Source organism: Cavia porcellus, unplaced genomic scaffold, assembly GCF_034190915.1.
Source record: "Cavia porcellus strain 051 isolate PalLab524CR breed Dunkin Hartley unplaced genomic scaffold, mCavPor4.1 scaffold_12, whole genome shotgun sequence".
Classification (NCBI taxonomy): Eukaryota; Metazoa; Chordata; class Mammalia; order Rodentia; family Caviidae; genus Cavia; species Cavia porcellus.
The window spans coordinates 59,056,232-59,079,452 of record NW_026947495.1 but is presented as its reverse complement, the minus strand read 5'-3'; the positions used below and the strand labels follow the sequence as shown (position 1 = coordinate 59,079,452).

General features: G+C 36.5%; 1 protein-coding gene and 1 long non-coding RNA gene across 5 annotated transcripts in view; both read left to right on the top strand.

The window, feature by feature from the left end:
• The first annotated feature begins 720 nt into the window (after positions 1 to 720).
• Tlk1 (tousled like kinase 1) overlaps positions 721 to 23,221 on the top strand; it is a 137,374-nt gene continuing 114,873 nt past the window's right edge. For 3 of the 4 annotated variants that reach the window (XM_063259263.1, XM_063259265.1, XM_063259262.1), the window contains exon 1: positions 721 to 1,057. In XM_063259263.1, the coding sequence (XP_063115333.1) occupies positions 919 to 1,057 (139 nt within the window). In that variant the 5' untranslated portion in view covers positions 721 to 918. Of the gene's footprint in view, positions 1,058 to 8,464; positions 8,567 to 10,560; positions 10,637 to 23,221 lie in introns of those variants that run through there. The other variant, XM_063259264.1, reaches the window with a different exon arrangement.
• LOC106025423 (uncharacterized) lies at positions 1,093 to 8,568 on the top strand. Its single transcript, XR_001198996.2, has 3 exons — positions 1,093 to 5,775; positions 7,069 to 7,095; positions 8,471 to 8,568. It is a non-coding gene; the product is annotated as an uncharacterized LOC106025423 (long non-coding RNA).

Genomic DNA, 23,221 nt, shown 5'->3' with positions numbered 1-23,221 from the left:
CGCCCAGCCTCAGACGGACACACACACACATTTTCTGCACAGCGTGGAGAGGGGCAAGAAAGAAGCTGCTCTCAACTTTTCACTTCCATTTTGAGAAACGATCACCACGAACTCCGGAGCCGCGACCGCGAGGCGAGAGCGGCCGCGCAGCTCTCCGGGCTGGGTGTGGGTCGGAGCCAGGCGCGCTTCCGCGGGGTAGAGGGCCAGTCAGGTGGCGGCGGCGCGGGAGCCGGGGCGGCGCGGCGGGGGCGCCTCCCTCCGGCCGGCGCGGGGAAGCGGCCCCCGCGCACGCGAGTCTGCGAACCCGGGCTCCGTCGCGCGCCTGCCGCCTCCCACCCCTGGCAGGTCCCTCCCCCACGCCTGCTCCTGCGGCCGCCGCGGCTACCGGAGGCGCAGGAGCCTCGCGATAGTGTTTGCACAGGCGGCGCGTGACGCTGCCGCCGCCTGTAACTGATGCAGAGGTTACCCCGCCGCCTCAGCCGCCACCCACCGCCCGCCGCCGCCGCCGCCGCCTGGGCGACGCCGGGGGCCGACGCACTGCAGAGGTGCCGGCAGGTTCCGCCCGCGGAAGTCTCCTCAGCCAGCGCAGCCCGCGCCCCGACCCCGGCCCCCGCGGGCGCCCCCTCGACGCCTCCGCCGCCGCCGCGCTCCCGCCCTCCGCCTCCTCGCCGGCGCGCCCGCCCGCTCCCGCGCCGCTCCCCCTTCCCTCCTCCCCGTCCCCGCTCCTTCCCTCACCTCTTTCCTCCCCACCGCCCCTCGGCTCGGCTTCCTCCCCCATCCCCTTGACTCTCCCCTCCCAGCCCTCGCGCTCTCGCTCGCCCTCAGCGCGTCCCCCGCCATGACGGAGGCGGGTGCCGGTGCCGTTGCCGCCGCCGCCGCCGTCGCAGGGGGGGAGTCGGGTTCCCAGAAAGTAGCTTGATGAGTGTCCAAAGTAGCAGTGGAAGTTTGGAGGGGCCGCCATCTTGGTCCCAGCTCTCCACGTCTCCAACCCCGGGCTCGGCGGCGGCGGTCAGGTCCCTGCTGAATCACACGCCGCCATCCGGGAGGCCCAGGGAAGGTAAGCGCCGCCGCGCCCGCTCGCGGACCTCCCTCCCTCGCTCCCGCGCCGCTGCTCCGCGCCCCCCGCCTCTGTCGCCCGGCCCCGGGCGGGGGGTGCTGGCGGCGAGGTGGACGCGAGGCCGCCGGGCCCGGGGAGGTGGTGCGCTGGCCGCGGGTGGTGGATCGCGGGTGGCGGAGGAGTCGGTCAAGGGGCCGCGCGCTGGTGGGGACGGGGCGAGGCGCGCAGAATCACCGGGCTCCAGGAGCCGATCTTGCGAGGGCGGGAGGCCTCCCCCCAGACGCCAGCCCCTTTCTGCTCCATTTGCGAGAACACTCAGTACTCTTAACCTCCTGGCCTCCGGTCTCTGGTGGGCTTTCCCTCCCGTTGGAGCATTCATCCCGGAGCCCCCTCCCCTTCCCTCCGCGCACTCCTCCCATAGAGGCGGTCCCAGCGCTGTGAGGTCTGCTGCCCGGGACCCAGAGGATGCCCCTTGCTGGCAGGGTCTTTGCCCTGAGGGATGAGACACAGAAATTATCCAGGCGGACTTTGATTCCCAGAGTGGCCCCCTAGTGCAATTCGATCGACAGACTGACTCGTGGGCAGGCTGCTCAAACCACTCCTCCAGATGGTTGCAACTTTCTCTTCTTCGACGTCGCCCCCTGCGTGTTTGTGCGTTATCTTCATGAGTGAAAAGTAGGCTGCTGTTCTTTGACAGGGTTGTGAGTTTTGTGGGAAATAGCCGCGTAAAGGTTACTGCAAACACTCGCCAGATCGGTTGCAATTGTTTTCTAAGTTTTTTGGCTTCTTGTAGGCATGTGTGCCTCCACCAGATGTAGCAGTTACATAGCTAGTTAAGGCACTGAGTGCTTTTTGACTAAAATTTCAACTTGCTGTATTTAAGTATACAACATAAAATGGAATTTGGGAGAACGATCATTTATGAAGGAAGAATAAATGTGTATCACATCTCGTTTAACGCTCTTTTGTCTGGGAAACGAGTAGCGGTATTCATCAGCAATTGGTAAATGGGTTGTTCACTCCCAGTTGTCTCACACAAGGAGATTATAGGCACATTAAAAAAAAAAAAAGTCCAACACCCCAGAAAACCTTTTAAAGAAACCAAGAGCTTCTACTTATGTAGGAATCGGTGGAATTAATTTATCTTTGAAAATATCTGCCCATATTTACTATTCAGAGCTTTGACAATTGTTAATCAAGTGTTTTGTGCCCTGAATCCAGTGGTTCTGGCATAGCATTCTTTGTCATTTTGTTCCTGTGAGCATGTGTGAAAGTGACAATAGGCTCAAAGATTGGCATTGAATATGCTGTAGAAAATTCAGGGAAAGGTTTGATTTGTGGCATCCATTAAACATGGCCACTACATTGACAGACATTTTTTCCTTTCATCTCATCCCCAACACTGATTTTCATTATTAGAATAGATAAAAGCTCATTCATTGAATGACTCAAATTTAACCCAACTGATTTTTTCTTTTGAAAATTTTAACTATTTTAAAATGTATTTTGTGAATAAGGCCAGTTTTTTAAAGCATATTTTTATTTTTGTTTATAGTTTCATTAAAATGTGTAGTGATAGTGTTGTGAGTTGAGAAAGATCATTCTACTATTTTTTAAACACTGCAATTTTTTTTTATCATTCATTCATTTCTATAGTGTTTATTAGCCTTTATTATGAGCCAGGACCTGTGCTAAGTGCTGAGGACATAGTGCTGAGTAGCTGTCAGTTAACATCTGTTACAGACTGGAATTTAGGAGACACAAAATCTAGATTGTAAGATTTTGAGGTAACTTCCACTCTGTTAAGTTTCTAATTTGTTTGTTCTTTTTCGCCTCAGTACTTTTTCTGATGTTTGAAAAACTTTTAAGAGGTTTCAACTTCCAAATAACCAGAACTATTTCCAGGCATTTAGTTTGCTATAGATATTTTGTAACTTACAGTGTCATGAAATGAGACTAAATTTTGTGAAAGTGAACATCACACCAAGTTGTGTGTGTGTGTGTGTGTGTGTGTGTGTGTGTGTTTTGGGGTGATAGGGATTGAACCAGGGCCTTGTGCATGGTAGACAAGTGCTCTACCACTGAGCTACAGCCCCAGCCCCACACCAGATACTGTACTTGTGTGGCCACAGGGGAGAGGTTTTGTTTTTTTTTTTTTTTTTTTTGACTAACCAGCATGTAAGTTAAAACTGTGTTAATGCTCTAGGATTGTATATTCATTTCAAGGATTCAAGCTGTATGCTCAGATTTCACTGATGCTAACAGGAACTGTATATATGAAATGAAGTTCCAGCTTTCAAGATGGGAGTTGTTTTCTATTGAGCAGAATCCTAGTTTTTTCCTTGATAAGTGTGTGTTAGTACCTTTGGAGGTGTGTCTGTTAATATGTTGCATAAATTGATGGGATTTGAGAGCTTTTAAACCTGAGAACCTTTGAATTCAGGTGACTGCTGTGTTAGTAACTTAAAGGCATGTGAAAGAACTGAATGTATCAAAGCGAAAACAGACTTGTTTCTTGAAAAGTGAACCCAATTTAGCCTATAGTAATGGAAAAATGTAAATTTAAAAGAGATACATATGTATGTATGCTAATATATTTGTGGTCAGTTCCTTTTAAGCAAATTAACTTTAAAAATGAGTTAAAGAAGGGGCTGGGGATTTAGCTTGGCGGCATAAGCCCCTGCCTTGCAAGCAGGCAGTCGTGAGTTCGATCCCTGGTACCGATAAAAACAAAAAAGAAAAAAAAATGAGTTAAAGATATGTCATAACTGTAAAAGTTATTTATTTTGAAGTTTTCACATATTTAAAACAAAACAGATTTTTATTTTTATTGTTTGTTTATTTATTTATTTATTTTTGGTACTGGAGATCAGACTCTCAACTATGCGCTTGCCAGGCAGGTGCTTATGCTGCTAAGCTACATTTCTGGCAAAACATTTTTAATGCTATTTATTTTGGCTTTCTTTTCTTATCTTCCTATTAATATGATTTTGCTTGATTTATAAATTAAATATAGCTTTAACTATTAAAAGAGAGATGTTAGAATTTAGGAATTTGTATGATTTTTTTTGATACCAGGGATCAAACTTACGACCTCGCGGAATTTGTATGATTTGTCCATCAGTGATGGTGAACCTTTTGGAGCTTTCAGATGGCAACAAACAAGTGTCATAGGTTCACCACCATTGGTATAGACTATTTTCTTTCCTCTGGGTCTGAAAGCTTATTCTTTATTAACCTTGAAGTTTTGTTAGAAGTGCTCAGCAGTTATTGCTCTAGATTTTAGTCTTTTGAACCTGTAATCTCTATCCCATTTTGCTTTGTCTTCTGTAATTCTGTGGTTAAAGTGGAGAAGGAAAAAAGTAACTAAGTTTTTAGTCAGTTTTATTTGTTGAAGTCTAGGAACCTAGTGCCATTTTGGCTAGATAAGATGAGCTTTTGGTCTTTCTTTCTTTCCTTTTTTTTTAAATGTCAGTGCATGAGTATTTTAACAGGTTATTATTAAGAATTAAATGATTGACTTTACAAAGTAAAATTTGCATTTTCTTTCCTATTTCATCTTGCCAGGTATGAATAATTTGTTGTTGTTTTTTTAATAGTGGAAGTAGTTTGTTCCAAAAGATGGCATCATAGTACAGTTAAACTACTTCCTTTTTTTCTACATTTGAAGCCTGCATTTCTTAGCTAGAAAAATTAAAATACTGTATGATTTGACTTGATTGAGTACCTGTAGGGAGATGTTAAAAATAAAAATGTACCAGATGGTTCTGCAGGCCTTTGGTTTGTTGAAATCACTAGCTAGCTGGGCATGAGAGCTCAAGCCTAAATCCTAGTGCTGCTCTCTGAGCTTGAGGTAGGAAGATCCCAAGCCTAGCTTGGAATTTATTGACTTAGTAAGACTCTGTCTCTTTTCCCCCAGAAAAGAGATGGGACTGTGGCTCAATGGTAAGGCCCTGGGTTCAGCCCCCAGAACCTTGAAGACATGGGGGAAAAGAAATCACAAACCAGAAGAGAACAGAATTGTTATTAAGGGTTTTAGATCTGGAAATCTCATGAGATACAGGCTGTAGTTTAGCTTGTTAGGTCTCAGGACCTCTTTTTTTTTTTTTTTTTTTTTGTCTTTTGTCTTTTTCCTTTTTATCGGTACCAGGGATCAAACTCATGACTACCTGCTTGCAAGGCAGGCGCTTATGCCGCTGAACTAAATCCCCAGCCCTGGTCTCAGGACCTCTTTATCTCAAACGTTGTTGACGAGATTTTGTTTAGGTGAGCTAATGGCTATTAATATTTGCTATATATAATACTAGGAATTTTAAAATTAATTTACTTAAAGAATATTAACTCATTGCATGCTATTTATGTAAAGAATAAGTATGTTCTAGAACAAAAATTTAGTGCAATTAGTGTCATTTTATATTTTTTGCAAATAATTTTGAATTCTGACTTATTAAAAGACAATTATATTTTGCTTCTGCTTTCAGTCTGTTGCAATATATATTTTGTTTGAAGTATGTGAAGAGAATCCACCTTCATATAGATAGGTATTTGGAAAAGGAAGAATTTAATAGTCTTTTCATGATGTTCTTCTCAGGTAGTACATCCTACGTTAACAAATAGAAATTTTTATAAAAGGTAGTTGGCAATGTAGAAGTACTTGTACATCAAAACTCCAGGACCTAAAGGAAATCTGTGGACATGTACCTGAAAGAGACGAAAAGGTGAGAGACATTTAGCTATCTTCAGGTAAATGTTTCATAAACCATAAAAATGAAGAGGAATGAATTAACTTTCCTTTGTTAGAAAACAGACCAGCTGATGATTGAGAAGACATAGAATGAATTTAGTATACATTTTGGTCAGAATATAAGAACTATATAACAACAACATTTGCCCAACTTGAAAAAAAGTAGTTAGTTGTAAGAATTTAAAGCAGTCTACAGGAACATTTTTGAGGGAAGGTGGAGATAGACTGTAGATTCTTGTAGGTTTTTTATTTATTTATTTATTTTTGATACCAAAGATTGAACTCATGATTTCACACTTGCTGGGCAGGTGCTGTGCCATTGAGCTAATTACCTGGCCCTCTTATAGATAGATTCTTACATGTTACTGGGTTTAACAATTTAAAGTCCTAATTTAAAAATATTAACATTCTGTAATTCTTTTTAAAAATTCCTAAACTACGTATGTATCTATTAATGATTTTGAAAATTTTCTTGTCAGTAGTATGAAACTATTGTTGACTTTATCACTACTTTGCATTTTTAATTGGATTTTACTGTATTTTTTGAAATGTTGCTGAATTCCTTGTGAAATATAATAGCTTTGAAGAATTTTAGGGAATCAAATTCTATTTAAGATACTATTTAGTACAGTTGTAATGTTTGAACACAGAATTTTAGAATACCGTGGGGGGTGATTTTCAATTTAAAAAGAGAAACTATAAACATAGTCTTTATTTGTAATTGTTTATATGATTTCAGAAGTAATATACTTAAACCTTTCTAGTGGTTTTAAAGCTAGAGTTGAAAAAGAGGAAACATGGAGGGAAAGTGTTTAAATTGCTGTCTTGTAGAAAGTATTAAGGTGCAATATGTACGTGTATCAGTAACTCATGGTTATTCATGATGTAATGCACACATACACTTAATATTTTAAAAATTGCTCTTGTGTTTAAAGTAGACATTAAAATATCCTAGATATAAAAAGAATTTTAGTCCTTATTTGCAGAATTACTCTTACAATATTTATCATTAGTTATAATTCATATTTTTAATTTGATATAAAATAGTCTTCCTGTGAGTTGGATTTTTAGATGGTGGGAAGTTAGACATTAATTCTTGTAACTTGAGGTTATAAGTGACATGCAACCTGAAATTTCATGTACTTACTACATTTGGATTTAAATCTCATTGTCTATGTACAAGCCACAGAAATAAGTCATTTAGTTTATAACTCTTTCATGCTTGTTCATAATTTCTAATGATTTTTTTTTTTTTTTTTGATACCAGACTCAAGACCTCACACTTGCCAGGAAGGTACTTATAACACTGATCTAAATCTCCAGCCCCTTCTAAGCATTTTAGAATAATTTAGAGAAAATGTTACGAGGCAGGAGAAGCAGTATGGGATAGATAAGAAAGTGATTACAGTCTGTGTTTTGCCAATAATTTCATGTATGACCTTGAGAAAATTCTTACGTCTCTGCTTCAGTTTCATAAAATGAGAATTTTGGAGATGGAGGGTACTGTGGAAGCAATCTATATACATTTATAGTATTTTACAGATGAGGAAAATTTGCCTAGGTTTTTACTGTGAGAAAGTTGGAACTAATTCAGTTTGCAAACTCTGGTTAGTGTTTTTTTCATTATACTTTACAATTTCTTTTCATGTATAAAAGACAGGTAGAAGTAGAGGCCTTGAATGGGTGATATGGATAATAGTAAAAAAGAAAACTAAGTTTACTGAATTTACATATGTTAATTCATTTTATCATAACTTTGTTAGGTATATTTGGTTATTATTCTCATTTTATAGATTAGGAAACAAACACAGGGAAGTAAAATACTGTTAACTTGGGCCACGGATGTAGCTCAGTGGCAGAATAACTGCCTGATAAACAGGACGCCCTGAGTTCAATTCTAGTACCAAAAAAATTAAAAAATGGTGACCTGGGAAGATACCTTGTGCCCCATCACATTCTCATTATGGAAGTGCTAGGTTTAGGAAGTAAAAGTACAAGTCACCTAATTAAATCTGAATTTCATATTAAATATTAACTTGCTTAGTTTAACTTAGAATAATAAATAGTAGGGTTGAAATTTGAAGCAGGTTTGTATATTTTAATTACAAGGTTGTGTTGCTTAAAATGCAGTATTTTTTGTTTTTGTCTTGTTTTGTTGTTGTTTGTCTTTTTGGTACTGGAGATTGAACCCAGGGCCTTCCCACTGAGCTACGTTCCCCTCCTCCTCCCCCTCTTGGAGACAGGTCTCATTGCATTAAACTAAATGGCCCAAGCTGGGCTCCGATTTGTGCTCTTCCTTCCTGCTGCAGCTTCCAAGTGCTGTAATGACAGGTGTGTGCCTCCATGCCCAGTCGGAAAGTTTATTTTTGAATAACTTTTTGTTTTTCTTTAACATAGTCTTTGGTACTTATTCAGGTTAACTAAACATTTTAAATTTTTTTGGCAATAGTTTTTATATGTGAGAAGATACAAAAGAAAAAGCCAGCCAAACAGACCAACCAACCAGTCTTGTAAGCCAAACAACCTAATTTACAAAGTGGTAACAGCTGTGCAAATCTTATATTTCATTTTTAAGATGTTTAGTCCCTTTGTAGAAATTATTGGTATACACTAATGAAGTCTTTATTTTCATGTTTGATAATCTAATTTTATTATTTTTATCTCATAAGCTCTGGGCCATAACAAACATTAGAATTTGAGCAAAGAATTTTACCTCACCTATACAAGAGCAATCTCCTTGTTATAGAGGCTGTATAACCTGATGGGTAAGACTGAATAAAGTTTTAAATTCTTTATAGTAGATCTCTTAACTCTTATTAGTATTCATTGTAGGCAGAGAGTCTTGATGTGTGATCTGGTCATCCATAGAAATATTTTAAAAAACATTTAGTTTTAATTCCTCTGTTGCTTCCAAAAGAGAGGAAAAAAAAGCTTTGCTAACATGTATTATATAATAAATCTAATGAGAGGCAGAGAGAGGGAGTTGAATAGATTGGTAGGAATTCAAAACATGGAGTGGAAAGATACTTAAAGCAGACCCAGGTGGCAGGTTGTGAATCTTGAATTAAACTTCCCAAAGTGAATTTTGTGAATTTCAGACACATCATACTTGTATTTAATAAAAGTGATTATATTCTCCAAAGATAGAAAGCCAAATAAATATGGTTTTTAAATGATGACTTGTAACATTTGTTCCTTTTTATTCTTATATGTACTATATTGTTAAGAATTGGGTATACTAATCAGTATGTCTTTCCTTGTAAACTAACTAGTTGGAGAAAATGACAGAACTTCCTTCAGGTTTAAAATTTTAAGTTCTGCTTGGTAGGCTAGCTGTTGTTAAATGTGATATATTGTTTAATTTCATGGTTTCTGACTTGCCACACTGTGTGTGTGTGTGTGTGTCTTTTGATGATGAATGTAGTGCCACTGGGGAAGGTCCAGGGGTTTGAGTGAGGCTAATAATTTCTATCTTTTCTGGTGAAACTAGAGGCATGTTTTAGAGATTGTTTGTTTTTCAAAATAATGTATGTTTACTTTTTAAAAATGTGTAGATTTTGTTTGTTCAGACTTTTTGGTAAAGATTAGTGTAATCACACGGTATAGTTAACTTTATACACTTTTACTTACTTACTTAAAAACATGTATACCTAACTAATCCTAAGCTTCATTTTGGGTACTTTTAAAAAATAGTTTATTTCGAACAATCATATGAACTACTATTATTATCTGTGTTTTACAGATGAGAAAATTGATGCATGTAGAGGTTAAGTAATGTGCCCAAGAAACATATAGAAAGTATAAATTAGAGCCAAAATTCAAAGTGGACTCCTGCATACTTGCCTAATGGTTATATTGTTACAGCAATGTTATTCCAAAGGATGAATGTACCACAGTTAGTTAGCATTTTTTTTTAGTTACTGTGTTAGTCATGATTCTTTCAGTTATATGTGTTCAGATCTTAAGAAAGCATTTTTGAGTTACAAAGTAAGTTAATTGGTTCATGAAGGAGGATGGAATGGCTTTGAAAATAACTAGATCTACTATCTGAGATAATGTCAACAAATCTTATCAGTCTGCTTCATGGGTTTTTCTAGGGTCTTGTTTCTGGAGTCCCTGTAACTTAGCAATCACACTTGAAAGACAGCTTTACCTTCCTAATGTCCATATGTCAATCCTCAGTTGATTCTGGTCTGTTTTGGTTGTCAATTTCTTAACCATACTTGGAAGATGACAGCAAGCAGTCATGACAGTTCTATTGAGACTACATGAGTTGAATGAGTTGGTATTTTCCTGAGAAAGGGATGATGGCAACAAAAAATGACAATTATAGGGAGTCATTTATTTTATTTTCTTTTTACTTTTTATTGCTGTTAATGATACAGAGACTGAGAAAAGGCTTTTTAAAAGACTAAATTCTCAGTGATAGAATTATCAATGTGAAGAGTATAAAACAATTTGGAAACTTTTGATTATATGCTGCCAGTTATATTTTGAAGATTATATTTGGCTCGTATACTAGCAGTAGATTAGATGGGCATGTATTTTATAAGCTGCATAGGTTCAGCCAATCCTAGAAATAATTAGATTTAAGCATTGTTAACATGCTTTGCATTAAACCAAAGGGTTATAGTCCTGACACTGAATTAATACCTCTAATTTAGCAAATGCTTTACTATATTTTCTTTGAGTAGTACTTACGTTCATTATATTTTAAAAATCTTGTGTTTTCACTTTTTGTTTTGGCTTTTTGAGACAGTTTTGCTGTGTAGCCCAAACTGGTCTCAAACTTGGAACAGCTTTCTGCCTCAGCCTCCCAACAGCTGGGATTTCAGGTATGCACCACCACATCTGGCTAAAATCTTGTTTTGTAGTTTTATTTTATGTTTTTAAGACAGAGTTCAACCTGGCCTTGAACTCCCTAGGTAGCCCTGACTGGCCTGGAACTCTTGAACTCCTGCCTCAGCCTTCCTGATTGCTGTGATTATAGGCATACATCACCATGCTCAGCTTTATTTTGTAATTTTAAACAGCAAAGCCAGAAGACTAGTAACTGGCAATAGCCTGCCAACTCCCAGCTCCTCACTCTTTTCTGACCTACTTGATAACATCATAGTCATGCACCATATAATGATTTGATCAACAGATCACTTATGTGACCCTGTAAGATTGTATTGTTTTAGCCCTCTTAGTTTTTGAAACTATATGAGGATTGCACAGGGTCTAGATGCTCAAAGGATGCATTTCTTAGAACATTTCTGCATTAAATGGTGTGTGACTATTCACTTTTGGTCATTGATACCATGTGTAAGAAACATTATTACCCAAGAAGTTAATAAAACATGATTTCAAACACATACTTCGTGTTGAACCTGGATTCTGATTTGAGTTCTAGCACTTAGACATAGTTAAGTTACTTACTAACCTCTGAATTGGCTAATCTAGATTTTTCTTGTTTGTAGGGTTGAGTTACAGTAATTAGACACCTCACCAAGGCCATTGGAATTAAATGAGATAAATTCATAGGATATTAACTGGATATATATTTCAACATGGGAGTTAAATGAGAGAAATGCAAATGAATATATGATTCAACTATTATGTGTGAATACAGTGATATTTTAGAATTTAAATGTCTTTTTATATGGTGAAGAATAGAGAATAAGTGCTATCTGGATAAATGTTTTGTATAGGCAGAGCTCACTTGTCTTACATGAATTCTCTAGCTAGCTGAAGAATTCTAGCAGTTTTATCTGACAGAGACAGATTTCAGATGCTCTAAATTACTGCTTTCATCATTTTAGTTCCTGTAATTTTCTGTGGCTTAAGAATTGATCAAATTTATGAGATGTGGTTATACCATTTAAGCATCAAACACTAGATGAGGATTAGAAGTGTTTACATTTTATCTTCTATATGCAGAAATAAACTTTGAAGCAATATACTGCAAATTTTAAAGGGGACCTGCATTAGTTTTTTTGTATCCCTATTTGTAATTAAGGGTACTGCTTTTTATATGCACTAAGTGCTTAATTGTGTTTACCAGTGGGTGTGTATGTGGTGTGGCAGGGGAATTAGGACTATGGACCTAAGTTTGTATCTTTTTTTCCATCCCTTCTAATCTCTGTGACCTTGATCTTGTTCTTTGCTTTTGGTAATGGCAGGCCTGTGTGAGTTGGTGAATTTTTTCTTTTGAGAAGGTAGGAAAAAAAATAAGCTAGTACATCAAGTCATTGTAAAGTAACTTTAATATACATTTCAAAGATTTGTTTTTACTGGGGCAAAGAGGTATTTTCATGTTGTTTAACATGTATTGTTGGTTTTCCAGTGTGGTAACTAGAAGTTGAAAGTATTATTGCTTGTCAAGGATGAATCAATTGTCAGGGCTTTAGAGTTTTATAGACTTTACTGTCATAATTTGTTCATTCAGCAAATATTTGTGAACCTGGAACCCATACTAGTGTTGCAGCTTGGGTCTAGGTATCCCCCTAAGGCCTCTTGCAAAAATTGGTGGGGCTTTATCAGAGGTGGCTGAATGTAGAGTGTGTGATTGGTTCATAGTGCAATGTTAGGGTTAAGGATGTTAGGACTAAGGGTGACTGATTACTCTACCAGCCCACTGATGGGTTTGGCACCATCTTAGTTCCAGTAGCTTGGATAAAATATAAGAGACAGAAAGAGACTTGTCTTTTGCTTTTTTTGCTACCTTTTGCCTGCCATGAAATGTTTTTCCTTTGCAATGCCTGTCTGCCCTACCACTGTGCCTTGAAGCCAGCTGATTGTGACCTGAAACCTCTACGAACTGTGAACTAAATAAACCTTTCTCTCTTTTAACGTTAGGTGTTGGGTATTTTGTCTCAGCAATGATAGAAAAGTAAAGACAACTGGGAAAATGAAGATATGTAAGATACAGTTGGTTCCTACTTTCTAGAGCTTGATAGCAGTCATAAGGAAGATTGACTTAAAACAGTTTATTCAGTACCTCTAAAAGGTGGATTCAATAACACAATCTATAGTTGTCAGTTTTCTTCTTTTGATATGAACGGGTGAATTAATACATAGTTGTAGCATATGCGATAGCAAGGTGTTATATTCATTGATCACTCGTTTGCTACAAATAAACTTAAGTAAACCATTTATTAGTAGGATATAGGCATGAATATCTCTTAGAGCCCAGTTAAGCTTCAAGGCTGCTGAACTAGAAACTAGAGTCAGGAAGCACAGTAGCATTATTCTCCTGTGGATCATAGTGCATCCCTTTTTAGTGCTATGAAGCAAAGTTCTCTAAAAAGAAAAAAAGCAATTGTATTTCTGTTACAAATGTATGAACCAAGTACTCCCCAAAGAAGGGAGTAGTTTTTCTCCAATTTAACTGCTATTAAGGAGGTACCTTTTTTTAGTTAGTATATTGTTGGTGATAATTGGTAGTTGGTAGTGAGATTTAATTAATATTTATATTAAAGTTCAGTTGCCAATTTTTCTTGCATTTTCTCTAAAATAGTTTTCCATTAAAAATTTTTTTTTTCTATTTTTGATTATGTGAGGTTTTATACTTCTTTTTTTCTTTTTTGAGACAGTGTCTTGCTATGTGGTTCAGACTAACCTTGAACTCACTATGTAACCCTGACTGGCCTTAAATTTGCAGCAGTCCTCCTGCCTCAGTCTCCCAAGTATTAGTATTACAGGTGTATGCCACCAGGCTCAGGTTGTTTTATACTTTTATTGAATTCAGTTTCCATTTTTCTTTGATATTTTTAGGTGTATATGTTTTTTTAAAGTGTGTAAATTTTTAAGTTACTGACTTCTAAGTTAAAGTACTCCAGTTTTATTAAGATTCATTTTATTTTATTAAAGTTTATATAGTGTTATAACTTCCATATGAAATATAACCAATGGAAATGAACACAAGTAATGATCAGGGCATTATGATAAAGTCTGACAGGTGGAATTACTACTCAAACAAGAAATAAAACATTGCCAATACTTCAAAAATCTTTCTTCTAATTGGTACAGCCTTGTATCTGTTCTCCAAAGTAACCATTTTTCAGACACAGTTAAGCATGGTTTTGAACTTTCTCACACAGTCTATTTTGGGTCTAGCTGTTTTTGCCCCATGTAATTTATCCACATTAATTCTGAATCTATAATTTATCTTTATTGCTGTGTAATAGTATTTTGCATAGACATACTGTATTTTACTTACTGGCATTTGGATTGATTTTCTTCAGGGGGCAAGGGAATAAGGTCTTATTGTATTGCCCAGGCTGGTCTCATACTCTTAATCTCAAGTAATCCTCCAGCCTCAAACTCTTGGGTGCTGGTAATCATGCATGCTAGATAGGCATTCTACCACTGAGCCACATACCCAGCCCTTTCTTTGTGTTTTTTTGGTTGTCCTGGAAATTGAACACAGGACTTTCATACTGAGCTCTATCACCAGCCTTTGTATTATTTTGAGACAGGTTTTCACTGAGTTGCTAGTCTTGAACTCGTGATCCTCTTGATCAAATTCCCAGAGTGCTGTGATTATAGGCATGTGCCACCGTGCCTGTCATGCCTTCTTGAGTTTCACTAATAATGTTTTTTTTTTTTGGCAGTGATAAGGATCAAACCCATGGTCTTGTATGTACTAAGCAAGTGCTTTACCACTGAGCAAATATGCCCAGTCCCACTAGTACTATTTTTTATGAACATGTTTATGTGTGAGTCTTTATGTAGTATTACTGTCTGTGGAATACATACTTAACAGTAAACATATAGAGTATTAGGGTATGTATTAGTCTTTAGTAGATACTGTTTCCCAAAGAGATTGGACCAATTTATATTCCTGTGAATAGTACAGTATATGGAAACTTTAGCTATTCTGATGAATGTGAGGTAGTATTTCTTTGTAGTTGTAATTTTCATTTTCCTGGTGGTGAAGCTGTTTACTGCTTTATAAACTTCATTGACCTTTTAAGTATCTTCATGATATCTGTATCTGTGAATATCTTCTTTTGTGTGTGTGTTCTTTGTGTTATATTTTAAAAATATATTGCAACTGATTGTATTTGTATTTTGGATAAGAAGTCCTTTTTTAAATTAAAATACTTTTTCTCTTGTCCTTTGCTCTACTTTTCATCTTATGTTTGTGGTGGTTTTTTTTTTCTTCCCTAGATTTATAAAAGTATTTCTTTTGAATATAGGCATCTGCTGATGTAAACTTCTCTTTAAGCATTGATTTAGTTCATTCAGAAGTTTTGATATTTTGGAATTTCTTTTTGGTTTGTTTTTATTCCTTTCAAAGTTTTTATTTTTCTGTTGTTTTCTTTTGTTTCATATGTTATTTAGGAGTATATTAATCTTCATATAAGTGAATTTCATAAATATCTTTCAGTTACTGATTGTTTTTTATTTCTTCTTCTTTTTTTTTCCTTTGAGGAGACTTGCTCTTATTCCAGACTGGTCTTGAACTCACTATGTAGCCCAGACAGGTCTCAAACTCATGGCAGCCCTCCTGCCTTTTGCTGTGAGTGCTAGACTTACCGTGTGTGGCTTTGTTACTGATCTCTAATTTTGTTGTCTTTGGAGAACATACTTTGTATGCTTTCAGTCCTTTTCAGTTTCCTAATATTTGCTTCCAGAATATATGGTCTGTCATTTGTAGAATATCCTGGAGAATTATTCATGAAAACTTTAGAAAAATATATATACTTTTGGGTGGAGTACTTCTTAGATGCCTACTAGATCTACTGTAGCTGGTATGTTGTTTGTTTAAGTCTTCATTGACTTAAGTTGTTCATTAGTGAAAGCGGAGAAATTAACCAACTATTATTGTTAGATTTTCTATTTCTCCTTTAATTCTGTCAGTTTTTCTTCAGATATTATGAGGGTTCTGTTATAAGGTACATATATATTTATAATTATTATATCTTCTTGATGGGTTGACCCTTTAATTATTATAAAATATCCTTTATCTCCAAAACATTATTAAAATTTTAAAGACTTGGCTGCTAGTTATACTACTGACTTCTCTGAGTTCATTGAAATCGATGAACTTGTTGCTTGTATTGTTCAGACAAGTGAATGCAGATGTTTTGTGCTCTGGGTGAATGAATGTGTGTACCATTGAATGTGTGTATCATTGCCCCCAATTGATGTGTTTTAAAATTTTGTTTTGGGGGCTGGGGCTTTAGCTCAGCGGCATAAGTACCTGCCTTGCAAGCAGGCAGTCGTGAGTTCGATCCCTGGTACCAATAAAAAGGAAAAAGACAAAAAAAAAAAAATTCGTTTTGTTTTTCTCTTTGAAATAAAATGAATTTGAAAAAATGTTTTTAAATAAAGGAAAAAAAATCCTGTCTGTTATTAGTGTAAATGCTCCAGCTCTTTTATGGTGGTTGTTTGTATGGCATGTCTTTTTTCATCCATTTATCCGAATCCTATTTGTGACTTTGAATGTACAGTATCTTCTGTAGACAGCATTTTTTAGGTGTTATTCTTTTAGAATCCATTCTGATAACCTCGTATTACTTAATCTATTTACATTTAGTGTTACTGACATTGTTAAATTTATATCTGCCATTTTTGCTTTTTGTTTTATATATGTCTCATGTTCGTGTCTTTTGTGTCTTTGTATTTCTCTTTACTGGTTTCTTTTATGTTAAGAGAATGATTTGTAGTGTAACATTTTACTTTTAATTCAATTTTTAGATTATTATTTTTGTCTTTTCTTTTTTTATTTTTTCACTTCACTTTCACTTTGTAGTTCACTTTGTAGTTCAGGCTGGTCTTGAAACACTGTGTATCCTAAGCTGGCCTTGAACTCACAGCGATCATCCTGCCCCCGCCTCTGCACCACACCCAACTAGGTTATTTTCTTAGGGGTTGCTCTAAATTTTATACATCATAGCATATCAAAATCTACTTCAGATTTATAGTAACTTCATCAATGATATATAAAAACTGTACTCTTATATAGCTCTATTCTCCCATTTTTTGTTAAACATGTTATTATATACTACATATCCCAAAATACATGGCTAACAATTATTCATATACTTCTATGTCTTTTTTTTTCCCAAGGAGTGTTTACTGAGAATTGAACTCAGGACCTTGCACTAGCCGGACAGGCACTTATGCCACTGAGCTTTATACCTGACCCCCTAATTTTATGTCTTTTAAAGAATCTGAGATAAGAATCCAAAACATACTTCTAGAAATACAAATAGCAAATAAATATACAAGAAAATGTTCAACTTCACTGGTCATTCAAGAGATGCAAATTAAAACAACACTGAGATTCCATTTCACCCTGGAAAGAATGGCTGTTAAGAAATCAACCAATAACAAATGCTGGAGGAGATGTGGGAAGAAAGGAACCCTTAGAGTATAGACTGGTACAACCACTGTGGAAATTCCTGTGGAAATCAGTGTGGAGATTCCTTTATAAACTAGGATTAGAGATCCCATTTGACCCAGCTGTTCCCCTTCTAGGTATCTTCTTAGACAAATTAAAAACATTGTACCACAGCAATATATGTGCACCCATGGTTATAGCAGCACAGTTTGTAATAGCTAGATCTTGGAAACAACCCAAATGCAAACCAGCCGAGGAATGGTTAAAAAAAAAAGATGTGTTATGTTTATACAATGGAGTACTATTCAGCCATAAAGAAGAATAAATTTGAGACTTTTATAGATAAATGGATGCAGCTTGAGACCATACTCATAAGTGAAATAAGCCATGTGTAAACATCATGTTGTCTCCCTAGTGTGAGAAGCTGAGAGAATTAATATGATCCAAAATGTACAATAGGTATTGTAAAATGGGAAAAAATGCTTCAGAAGGAAAGAAAAACTGCAATGGGGTGGGGGAGAAGGAAGGGAAAAGCAAAAAAAAAATACATATATATATTTATATATATGCACACAATAGTTAAGATAGTTATACTACTAATTTCTTAGTTCATAACCAAGATTTATATTAATATTGTTTGGGCAATTCAATGCCTATATGTTATACTCTGAGTAATTTATTTGTCTAAGTAATTTAAAGATAATATATAATGTAGTAACTATTGTTACTCCTATTGTTTTGAAATTTTTTTCTTTAAAAAAACATACTTCTAGTTTGTTGCACTAACCTTATTTCAATTTCTCTTGATTCCTTCTAAATTTTCAGTTTACCATTTTATATAATTTCCTTTCTCTACTAGTTTGTCTCTGTCCTTTGTGTTACTACTCTCAAATATATTACATTTCTGTGTATTACAAGTCTAGCAACATAGTTATATACATGAATTATGTACATGTGCTACTTAAATCAGTAAAGGAGCATATGTAATTATGTAGTCTTTTATAGTTATGCAGTTACCTTTACATTACTCTTATGTAGCTAAAATAGATTGTGATTGTTCTGCCAGCTGCAGTCTACTGTTAAGCCTCTCTAGAGAGTTTTTTTAAATTTGAGTTGTATGTGTCAATTTGTGTTTTCATGTTTAAAATAATTATTCATCTTTTCATTGTTACTCTTTATTTGATGAGACACTGTTGTCATATTTTCCTTTAATTCTTTAAGCATTGTTTCTTACACATTTAGAATAGCTGATTTGAATTCTCTCACCTGAATTTGATATCTGGGTCTTCTCACGGACAGAACCTTTGGCCTGCATTTTTCCCTACTTGTATATGGCTCACACTTCTCTGTTTCTTTAAATGTTTCATAGTACTTTGTTGAAAAGAGAACAAGTTAGATAACAGGTTACTGTTAATTCTGCATATGGATCACTTGCCCCCCAGGCGTCTTTTCTGTCTGCTGGTTTAGTGACTTGGCTGTAGTAGTTCCTGGAAGCCTCTTTTCCCCAAGTGTACAGTCTGTGAGTTGCTTCTCAGAGGATGGGCTTTGGATATGCATATGGGTTTTGGGATACTGAGCAATGGCTATTGTTTGGGCCTCCTCTCTTTGCTGATCTCTTTCTTTGGATTTTCCCTTAAATTTTTGTTTGGTTTGCATCTGTTGCTGTCATACTTGGCTGTTAGTCTCCACTAATTGCTCTGTTGTTTTCATCAACATCCAGGGTTTAAACTGCTCCACAGTCAAGCCCTTTCTAGTCAGGCCTTTCAGCAAAGCTAGGAGTTGCCAGGCTTTTATACTTGTGCTTACTGTTAAGAGGACTCTTACTACCTTTCTCTTTGCCAGATGTCTAGCTGCTCTGCAGTTTGCATCTTGCTGCTACTTTCATGGAACTGTCAAGTGTTTTTTTAGTTGTTCACTCTTAAGAAGTCCAGTTTTTGACAGTGCCTTAGGAATGAACTTCCTTAGTTTGGAGGAGGGGGTGTTTTTTGTTTTCCAAATAAAGGGTTCCTGTAGGTGGCAGTGCAAAAAACTGTGTGTGTGTGTGTGTGTGTACATGTGTATTCAGTTATTTATTCATTTTTGGTTTTTGACATAGGGTCTCTGTAATTTAAAGTGACCTTGAGCTCACTATATATCCCAGGCTGGACTCGAATTTAAGATGATCCTCCTGTTTCAGCCTTCCGAGTGCTGGGATTACAGGTCTATGTTATCTCTCCCAACCCCAGAATTTTGTGTTTTCATGTGCTGCCATCCCCACCTCTGCCTAGTTTTAGTGGAAGCAGGAATGGAAGCAGGAGATGGCTTCGGAAGTGTTACTACTGCTTGCAGAGTGGAGCGGGAGTACAACTTCTGCTCTGTAAGTGAGTAGATTTGGGAGAAGTCTTCTCTTCTTAACTACCTAGAGAAGAGCTTTTGCAACCTGAAGCCAAGGGGTCATCAGCGATGCCTACAGTTTTTTTCTCCTAAACTGAAATTGTCATTTGAAACTGGGAGCTAGGGAGCTATCATACCTCTATATGGTATAGAATTTTTGCCACAGAGTTGAAGGCGTGCAGATGGCAGGATGTTGTGGTTCATGTGTCACAGGTGCTTGCTCTTTTTTATCTCATTAAATTACTTAAAAAATAATAAAATAGTTTTCACTAGTTCCTTGATTATTTCAGGGCAGAGTTGATTTACTGGGCTTTTTGTAGGTACCACTATTTCTAGTGTCACACCCTTAAATATCCTTCAGAGATATTTTTATTATTATGCTTTTCTGTAATCCTCCCAGATTGATTCTTTTTTTAATAGTGTTAGGTAGAAGTACATTTCATTTGCATGTGGTTGTCTCGTTGTTCCCGTACCACTTACTGAAGAGTTTTCCCTACAGTTTTGTAGAACTCCCTATTTTGTTAAATCAACTATCTGTACCCAGCTCTGTTTCTATGCACTGTATCACTAGTTTCTTCTTGTACCATTATCATTTCTTAGGTACTGTAGACTTGTAGTAAGCTTTTAGCCAGTAAAGCAGTTTCTTCCTACTTTTTGGGAGGAATAATTTTTAAGATGTTGCCACAAAATTTCTGTCCTCCGATTATTCAATTGAATACTAATCTAGAGTCTGCAGTGAACAGATTTTGTAGATATAATTAAGGTTACTGGTTAACAGATCTTAAAACTGAGATTATCTTGGATGGAAGTTGAAAAAGAAAGCAGAACAGAGAGATTTGATTCCATAAATTAAAAAAGAGTTGACCTGCTGATGAAGCCATGAGTTTGGGAGTGCAGGAAACCTTTAGAAACTTGAGACCAACTTGCACTTGATAGATAGCAAGGAAATGGGCACAACTGCTTGGAACTCAATTTTGTCACCTTCCAAAGGAACCCAGAAACACATTATGTCTTATTACACTAACACAGTTTGGTTTTGTTTCATTCTTGTGAAATTCTAAGCAGAGAACCTGCTGAGAGCCATGCTTTGCTAATATTTCTAAGACCCATAGAAACTGAGGATAATATATGAATATCTTAAATTGCTAAACTTATTTAAATTGCTAAATTTAGTTTATTAGGATGACAATAGAAAATTGTAGTTTGTTGATTTTCTTTAGGATTGCTTTGGTTAATTTTGTTTCTTGTAATTTCTAGAAAAAAACAAAAAATGAAATAAAACAAAAAAAGATTACCTATTGGTGGTTTTACTGAGATCACACTGACTCTATAGATCATTTCATTACAATAATGAGTGTTCCACACCTATCATTTCAGTAATTTTTAAGTTCTTTGTAATAATCCCACATAATTTTTGTTACACTGCTAGGTTTTTTTAAAATGTTTTCCAGTACGTAAATATGTATTTTTAACTTTCATTTTTGATTTGTTGTAATATGTAATAACATTGTTGAATTTTGTTGACTTGAACTAGCAACATTGCTTTTAATTCTATTAATTTATCTTAATTAGATTTATTTCCATTTCTATCAACATACGGCCTTTGAGTAGTAATCATTTCATTTTTTCCAACACTTATGATTTTTATTTGTTTTTCTAGCTTCATTACACTGACTGTAGAATGCTTGGAAAGGCTTTTCTTGTTCTTAATTTTAGGTCTGTGGGGGTAGAATTTTTCAGTGTTTCATAATTTAGTGTACAGAATAGCCATTTTAGATCTGTCCTTCCTCAGTTGAAGGAAATTTCTTTTTATGCATAGTTACTAGAGTTTGCTTATGAATTTTGAATTTTATTGCATACTTTTTCTGCATCTATTTAGATAATCAACTTTTGATAAGATTCTTTTAGTGTGGTGAATTATTGCTTTTAAAATATTAAACCAACTTTGCATTCCTGGACTAATCCAACCTATTGGTAAGCTGGTGTTCTTTTCCTACAAACTGCTGAACTTTGTCTTTTGTTTAGTGTTTTTTTTGCACCTGTACTCATGAATGAGGTAGGTTTGTTATAACTTTATTTCATTAGAAGGTCCATCATATTTTGTATTAAGGTAACAGTGGCTTCATAAAAATGAGTTGAAAAGTACTTTTTCTGTTAGTGCAAAAAATTTATGTAAGCAGGGGGTTATATTTTCTTTGAATTTTGATAGAATTCACTGGTCAAACAATCAAGCCTGGGGTTTTTCTCTTTGAAGAAATTTTAAGTAATAACCTAATTTTCCATAATGTCTTAGGACTCTTCAGAGTTTCATATTTCATACTGGTTTTGATAAAGAGTGTGTTTTAGGAGTCTCTTGATTGTTCTCCCACTTGCTTCTTTTTGCTGGCATCAAACCTAGGGTCTCTGCATGGTAGGCAAGCACTGTACTACTAAACTACACACCCGGCTTGTACTCCATTTTTTTCTGAAATTTCAAATGTATCTGCATAAAACTGTAATAATTCCTTATGATCTTTCTAATGTCTGTAAAATCTATAATTAGATCTCCTCTCACTAAGTAGTTACTGTGTCTTCTCCCTTGACTCTCTTATCTTGAATAATCTTACCAGTTTATTAGTGTTTTAAAGAATCAGTTTTCATCTTTTTCATTTTTTTCTATATTGTTTTCTACCAGATTTTTGCTCTAGTTTTTATTTCCTTCTTCAGCTTCTCTGGGTTTAATTTGTTGTTCTTATTTTAAACTTTTGTGACAAGTGTTTTGTGACAAGGATTTCCCAGTCTTTTTTCCCTCCAGTATATGTATTTGAGGCTTTAGAGTTCTAAAAGCATGGATTGTTTCTTCTCTCTAGGTTGCTTTTTTTCTTTTTGGACCCGGAGTTGAGCTTGCACTTGCCAGGCTGGAGTTGTGCAGCTGAACTGCATCCCCATCCACTCTCTCAAGGTTTTTGCCATTTTAGAAATTGAAGTGAGCTGGGTGAAGTCGCCCATGCCTGCAATCCCAGCACTTGGGAAGCTGAGGCAGGAGGATTGCCGTGTGTTTGAGGCCACTTGAGCTACATAGTGACTTCAGTGCCAGTCTAAACTACATAGAGAGACCCTGTCTTTTAAAAAAAAGAAAGAAAAGGAAATTGAAGTGGAACTTACAAATGTTCTGTTAACTATTTTAAAATGTATATTTAACATGTGGTTTCTTCCCCAGTTCTCTCTTGTGTGTGTGTGTATTAAATTTCAGTTTAAAGTGTTATACAATTAACATTTTTCTTTGATCCATGAGTTATTTAGAAGCATATTGCTTAACTTTTCAACATACAAGGTTCTCTGTTTTCTTTCTGTTACTGATTTTCAGTTTAATTGTACTAGATTTTAGTTGTTTAAAATTTGAGACTTGTTTTATTTGTGACCCAACATATGAGCAGCAACAACAAAAGTTTGTGAGCTAGAGTTTATAAATGTATTGTAATATGTTAGATACATAATTTATTTTTCAACTCATTATCATTTTTTGTTTCTATTTAGTGGAAGGCTTATTTAAATGTTGCCAAATAATTTTGAAGTTGTCTGTGTCTCTGTTTAGTTCCTGCTAATTTTTAAAAAATAATATATTTTGAGTACTTTATTTGGTGCTGATAAATTGTGGATTTTTGTATTTACCGGGTTAAAAAAACTCTTTAGCTGTGTGAAGTATCTTCTTATCATTTTTTGGTTCTGATAC